The 7,823-nt window shown below is 40.0% G+C and overlaps 1 protein-coding gene across 1 annotated transcript; it reads left to right on the top strand.

Annotated features, from left to right (window-relative positions):
- Positions 1 to 4,528: 4,528 nt before the first annotated feature.
- LOC139458746 (lengsin-like) lies at positions 4,529 to 7,132 on the top strand. The gene is made up of 3 exons (XM_071240157.1): positions 4,529 to 4,614; positions 4,712 to 4,848; positions 6,039 to 7,132. Exons 2-3 carry the CDS (start codon positions 4,716 to 4,718, stop codon positions 7,130 to 7,132), a joined length of 1,227 nt encoding a protein of 408 aa, XP_071096258.1. The 5' UTR covers positions 4,529 to 4,614; positions 4,712 to 4,715.
- The last annotated feature ends 691 nt before the right edge of the window (positions 7,133 to 7,823 follow it).

The following is a 7,823-nucleotide window of genomic DNA, read 5'->3' as shown; positions in this document are numbered from 1 at the left end:
ATAACTCCAATGAATTTGAGTACACGCACATGAATTCGTATGATAAACTGTCAAAACGTTTTGAGAGGTAAGGCCGGGTTCATTAAAGATCGCTACAATATGTAAAACAGGTGAAATTTGTAGAACTAAAGGAAACATCCAACCAAAAGCCCTTTTTAAATAGTAATGTAATGATATAATATAAAGTATATTTCACATGATACAATATACTTTGCAAACAGTTAGTTGATGCTTGAAAGGGACTGACGAAAACATGGGCGAAATATTTTAATAACGCCGTAAAATAGTTGAATTAAGTAAAAATTAGTTAAATTTTGTGTCATGATACTTGAATGAATACATTAAATGTATTTGCGAAACAAAAACATGAGTTTTAAGTAAAGGAACATATTCTCGCCCATGGGCCTGCCCATGGGCCAAACCTTTTTCTCGCCCATGGGCGAAATATTTCAATATCGCTATAAAATCGTTGAATTAAGTTAAAATGATTTTAATTTTGTGTCATGATACTTGAATGAATACATTAAATGTATTTGCGAAACAAAAACATGAGTTTTAAGTAAAGGAACATATTCTCGCCCATGGGCCAAACCTTTTTCTCGCCCATGGGCGAAATATTTCAATATCGCTATAAAATCGTTGAATTAAGTTAAAATGAGTTAAATTTTGTGTCATGATACTTGAATGAATACATTAAATGTATTTGCGAAACAAAAACATGAGTTTTAAGTAGAGGAAAATATTCTCGCCCATGGGCCACACTTCGCCCATGGGCAGGCCCATGGGCGACATAGTCTAAATATTGAGTTTTTAAACAATTTTTTTTTCATTTTTTCTTCCTTGGTATGTTCCCATGAAAACGGCATGTTTAATTTTGTAAATACCTTTAACCGAGACTGGGCAAAGAGCGTAGAGTTTCTGGACTTTTGGGTTTCCAGAATTAAAATGGGACGTGTTTGCTGCAATTAGGCCATTTACAAAAATGCATTGCACACAACCGGACATGTCATATTGGCGGGGGTATGAGTATTATTATTTTTATTATCCTCCGCCCCAACGAATTTACAGACCGCCGTCATATAGCTAGAATATTGCTGAGTGCGACGTTAAACAACAAACCAACCAACCAACCAATAGGATAGTGTTGTTTTCGTACGTAAGGGGGCGGTCGGGTAGCCTAGTGGTTAGAGCGTTCGATCGTCACGCCGAAGACCCGGGTTCGATTCCCGACATGGGTACAATGTGTGAAGCCCATTTCTGGTGTCCCCGTTCGTGATACTGCTGGAATATTGCTAAAAGCGGCGTAAAACCATACTCACTCACTCACTCGTACGCAAGGTTATTGTGTGAAAAAGTGCTAATTTTGATGTATCGAATATAATTTGATACCTGATTTTAGTCTTATAGTGACTATATCAGAATTAAGCATTCTTCAATGTCATTGTGAATACACCCGAATATCTCAAATGATCACGAAGATGATAAATTTGCAGTTCATTGGGTAGGTGACAGATGGGTAAGTTGTAACATATGTGCAACTTGCTTTTGAAGCATGAATGAATAGTTTTGATTATCGTCATCAATGCGTGCATCATAATATTTGTCATAATTTTCCTTTTCTTATCAAAATATGTTTACAATAATCAGCTATAATTGTTTTTGGTCACCTGTTCTAATCCACGTATATAAAAGGACCAGCCGTTTTCATTCCTTGATTCACCAACTGAATGACACACGTGATCCTTTGCACACCAGCTTTCTGCATCAACTAAGAAGGTAGGTTATTTACTACATAATCTGATACGTCAAGATGTGGGTTAGAATAGTCTTCATAACCCATACTTGTCGTAAGAGGCGACCAACGGGATCAAGTGGCCAGGCTCGCCGACTCAGGCTCGCCGAGTTTATGCATGTCATCGGATCCCAATTTCATGGATCACTGGATTTCCCGTCCCGACTCGATTACATAGACCGCCATCATATTTTTTGTTTGTTTGTTGGTTAACGCCGCACTCAGCAATATTCCAGCTATATGACGGGGGACTGTAAATAATCGAGTCTAGACCAGACAATCCAGTGATTGACATGCGAATCGATCCACGCAATTGGGACAGCGAGCCTGACCACCCGATCCCGTTAGTCGCCTCTTACGCAAACCGACCTATATCCGATTCTTCAGTAACTACTCCTCCTATTCTATATCAAATTCTTTAATATCAGGCTCAAACTACTCGTCCTGTTCTACATCCGATCTTTTATCAGGCTCAAACTACTTCCCATATTCTATATCCGGTTCTTGAGTATCAGGCTGAAACTACTCCCCCTGTTCTATATCCGATTCTTGAGTATCAGGTTCAAACTACTCCCCATATTCTATATCCGATTTTGAGTATCAGGCTCAAACTACTTCCCCTATTCTATATCCGATTCTTGAGTATCAGGTTCAAACTGTTTCCCCCTTTCTATATCCGATTTTGAGTATCAGGCTCAAACTACTTCCCCAATTCTATATCCGATTCTTGAGTATCAGGCTCAAACTACTTCCCCCATTCTATATCCGATTCTTGAGTATCAGGCTCAAACTATTTCCGATTCTTGAGTATCAGGTTCAAACTATTTCCCCCTTTCTATATCCGATTTTGAGTATCAGGTTCAGACTATTTCCCCCTATTCTATATCCGATTCTTGAGTATCAGGTTCAAACTACTTCCCCTATTCTATATCCGATTCTTGAGTATCAGGTTCAAACTACTTCCCCCTTTCTATATCCGATTCTTGAGTATCAGGTTCAAACTACTTCCCCTATTCTATTTCCGATTCTTGAGTATCAGGTTCAAACTATTTCCCCCTTTCTATATCCGATTCTTGAGTATCAGGCTCAAACTACTTCCCCAATTCTATATCCGATTCTTGAGTATCAGGTTCAAACTATTTCCGATTTTGAGTATCAGGTTCAAACTATTTCCCCCTTTCTATATCCGATTTTGAGTATCAGGTTCAAACTACTCCCCATATTCTACATCCGATTTTGAGTATCAGGTTCAAGCTATTTCCGATTTTGAGTATCAGGTTCAAACTATTTCCCCCTTTCTATATCCGATTTTGAGTATCAGGTTCAAACTACTCCCCATATTCTATATCCGATTCTTGAGTATCAGGCTCAAACTACTTCCCCCATTCTATATCCGATTCTTGAGTATCAGGTTCAAACTATTTCCGATTTTGAGTATCAGGTTCAAACTATTTCCCCCTTTCTATATCCGATTTTGAGTATCAGGTTCAGACTATTTCCCCCTATTTTATATACGATTCTTGAGTATCAGGCTCAAACTACTTCCCCTATTCTCTATCCGATTCTTAAGTATCAGGCTCAAACTATTTCCCCATAGTCTATATCCGATTCTTGAGCATCAGGCTCAAACTACTTCTCCTATTCTATATCCGATTCTTGAGTATCAGGTTCAAACTATTTACGATTCTTGAGTATCAGGTTCAAACTATTTCCCCCTTTCTATATCCGATTTTGAGTATCAGGTTCAGACTATTTCCCCTATTCTATATCCGATTCTTGAGTATCAGGTTTAAACTATTTCCCCATAGTCTATATCCGATTCTTGAGTATCAGGCTCAAACTATTTTTCCCATATTCTACATCCGATTTTGAGTATCAGGTTCAAACTACTTCCCCTATTCTATATCCGATTCTTGAGTATCAGGTTCAAATTATTTCCCCATGTTCTATATCCGATTCTTGAGTGTCAGGCTCAAACCACTCCCCATATTCTATATCCGATTCTTGAGTATCAGGCTCAAACCACTCCCCATATTCTATATCCGATTCTTGAGTAATCGGCTCAAACTACTTCCCCTATTCTATATCCGATTTTGAGTATCAGGCTCAAACTACTCCCCATATTCTATATCCGATTCTTGAGTATCAGGCTCAAACTACTCCCCATATTCTATATCCGACTTTTGAGTATCAGGCTCAAACTACTCCCCATATTCTATATCCGATTCTTGAGTATCAGGCTCAAACTACTCCCCATATTCTATATCCGACTTTTGAGTATCAGGCTCAAACTACTCCCAAATTGGGATCGTTGACAAGGTTCAACCAAGTCAGCGAGCCTGACCACCCGATCCCGTTGGTCGCCTTTTACGGCAAGCATGGGTTGCTGAAGACCAATTCTACCCCGGATCGATTTCACAATGATGTCTGATTAAGTTTCACTTACATAGGGTACTGGCCAGGATTGAGGCCGGTTTTACAATACTGGTCCACTCTCCATGCAGCAGTTTAACATGGATATCCTCACATATTCAGACACAGTATACCGACTCCGAGCTGACTGATATTTGTTTTACCCCTTATTGCAAGGAAGAGTAATACAAGTACCATGTTTTAACGTCTTTTGGTAAGACGCGGACAGCTGATCACACCCCTGACCTCCCTCTCTCATGCAAGAGGCTCTATCAACAATCGTAGGAGGCAGTTGATAATAAATGATGCCATTTGCCGGAGACGCTGTTCTAAAGACAATGATAAAGAAGCATAAATCACTTTGTCAAGCGTCAGGGATGAGCGTTCAAAACCCAGGATTCAAATATAAGGTAACGAATGGCGATGTATCTCAGATAAATTCTTTAGAGTTAATCGAACAATGTAAATGATTGTTAATTGTTTATTGCAGTGAATGGTTTATTGCAGGACCATGTCTCAGATATCGGTACCCTACGACTATTTACGACTGACTGTCTGTGACGTATCCGGAAAGTCCAGAGGAAGAATTCTTCATCGCCGCCATGCCGAACACGTCTGTAGAACTGGGGTCACTGTAGGAGTAGGTATGTGTTATGATCTTAGAAGCCTACCTGTCTTGTGATTCCGGGTAAGAATGTAGGTCCCCGGCAACCTATGCTGGTTTTAAGAGGTGATTGAATGAATCAGGAGGTTAAGTTCATTGGTCTGGTCAGTCATATCCCAATTGTGGATCGATGCTCTTGATATTATTCCCTGAATGCCTGGTCCAGATTCAATTAAATAGGTAGAATATGGCTGGTTGAGGCGTTAAACAACAAATAAACAAAAAATCTTGTCATGGTTTATAAAACGTTGTTATTGTTGTTTATTAGCGGGGTATAATGAGTGATTTAAAATTTATAATCACATCGACAGTATTTCAGCCACATCGTGACTAATTCAAGTTGTAAAGGAATAAAATATAAATATAGAATATAAAATCTGTCGAAAAAGAGCAGTAAAGTCACTGGACTAACAGAGATATAGATTTAAAACTAGCATGTTCCCATAAAAAAAGTGGCTATTTTAAACAATACATTATCAAAATGGGCTAGAGATCACCAGCAACCAAAGTTAGGCCACCACACAATGGACCACGGGGACTTACGGTACATCTGCTTCCTGCATGGTACCCCAGCAGGATTTACACCATCCCTCTGGCCACTGGTGATTGTAAGTAAGTGTAAGCCAAAGCATTACTAAACAACAAGTATTCTACGATTAAAATCCAGGAAAATGAAATATACTTTGAATTAAGTGGGACTTACGTACCCTGTCAGGGGGACAATTACTTTACGTTACTTCAACCCCCATTGAAGGTACAGCCACTAACAATCACAGTTATATAATCATTTTACCAAATTAAAATCACACACTTTTTACAATACATATTATCACAATTTATCTAATAAGAATTAAATGCACCTTATCTGAATTGACATTTTAGTGTGAAGTGATGCAGTGAATTATTTTTTCCCATCTTTTGCATGTGTAGGTCCTTGTTTCTTACAGTATATTGTTAGTGCTTCAGCTGAAGGTCTTCTTGTGATGTGTACCTCTGTGCGTTCCACAATGTCCAGACAATTATCCAGGGGACCCTAGTGTACAGCTGAAATATTCTGTGGCGTTAAACACAGGAACATAACCAGTGATTTGTCTCAAGTGAATACTAATATCGCCTCATTGAAATATAACTTATCATAGACAGGACATTATTGTCTTGAAATATTTTCAGGAGTTCCTGCGTCACTGCAAAGGGATTTTGGCTTTGTAATCATTCCCGATCTCAGCACAATGAAAGCTATTTCCTGGGATGGTGGGGAACAGTTCAAGGTCGCTGAGGTCATATGTGACGCGTATTGGTTGAAAGACAAGACTCCTGTTAACTGTTTTCCAAGATATGCTGCTAAACAACAACTCCAACGATTGGCCAACAATGGGTATGCGATTTTGTCAGGATTCGAGATGGAATACATGTTGTATTATAAAGGCCTACCTGCGTCGGGAAGATGGCGAATGCATCACTTGGACCACACGAAACACAGTGCATTTCTTTACGCCTTAGACAATGGCATGCATAATGCAGGTGTTGACGTTGAAAACTTTCATACAGAGTGGGATGCTGGACTCTTCGAGGGAGTTTTAAAGGCATCCAAAGGCATCACTGCTGCTGACTGGGCTTTTACCTTTCGAAGTGGAGCTCGTGAAGTAGCAACTAAGCACACAGATTATGAAGTAAGTTTTTTGTCCAGACAAAAGACAGGTGAAGTCGGAATGCATTACAATCATTCGGTGTTGTCAGTTGAAAGCGGTGAAAATATTTTCAGTGATTCCAGCAAACCCGATGGTATATCTGATTTTGGAAGATGTTGGCTTGGTGGACTGCTAAAACACTCTAGAGCTCTCTCAGCTTTCTGGTGTCCTACAGTAAATTGTTATGATCGATTGCACCGCCCAAGGAGACCAAGAACAATAAACTGGGCTTTGGAAAATCGCCTTTCGTCTTTTCGAGTTAAAGCAGATACTGATAAACAAGGCGTCTACTTTGAGAACCGCATTCCAAGTGGGAGCAGCAATCCGTATCTGACTCTTGCAGCGACTATAGCTGCAGGTTTAGACGGAGTCCTCAATAACCTGGATTGTCCTGCTCAATGTCCAGACACAGAGGAGCCAGCTGCCAACTCCAAATCAGCCAATACTCTACCAACCACTCTACCCGAGGCACTAGCTGCCCTCCAGGCAGATACTGACCTGGTCAATATTCTCGGAAAGGAGCTGGTGGAATGGTTTCTCGTAGTTGCTAATCGAGACATTCAGCAATGCAACTGAACAATGTCTTCCAGTAATTGTATTCCGAACAACTCATTCATAAAGACTTTTGACATATAAACCTGATGTCTGTGTTCTGGAACGGTTCCTATATCTAGACTACGGAAAAACCTCTTGGCATCAACAACGACAAAAGCATCCCATCTTTCAGCTCACCGGGCCCCGAAGGTTGGTTAGTTGGTTTTGTGTTACAGCGCACTCAGCAATATTCAAGCTATATGGCAGCGGTCTGTAAATAATCGAGTCTGGACCAGACAATCCAGTGACTGATATCATGAGCATAGATCCACGCAATTGGGATCGATGACATGGTTCAGCGAGCCTGACCACCCGATCTCTTACGACAAGCGTAGTTGCCTTTTACGACAAGCATGGGTTGCTGAAGACCTATTCTACCCCGGATCTTCATGGGTCCAGATTTAAGGGACTGCAAGGGGTACGAAAATGGCACCCACGTATGCAACTTCCGGATGACTGTTTCTGTATTTGGCCACTTATAGACGACAGATTAAATACATTCACGACACTGCTTTGTTTGTTTCTTATCAGTGCATTAACATATCTTAGAATACAGTCTATCTTTGAATCTATATTGCTAACAATGTAATTGGGGGGACGGTGGCAGTAAGATTGGTTAAAAGGATTTTTGTCTGTAAAAAGATATAAATGGCATCAATATGAATTGATGTTA

The sequence above is a fragment of the Haliotis cracherodii genome, unplaced genomic scaffold, assembly GCF_022045235.1.
Source record: "Haliotis cracherodii isolate W230 unplaced genomic scaffold, xgHalCrac1.p SCAF_13, whole genome shotgun sequence".
NCBI lineage: Eukaryota > Metazoa > Mollusca > Gastropoda > Lepetellida > Haliotidae > Haliotis > Haliotis cracherodii.
This window is presented reverse-complemented; position numbering and strand designations above follow the sequence as displayed.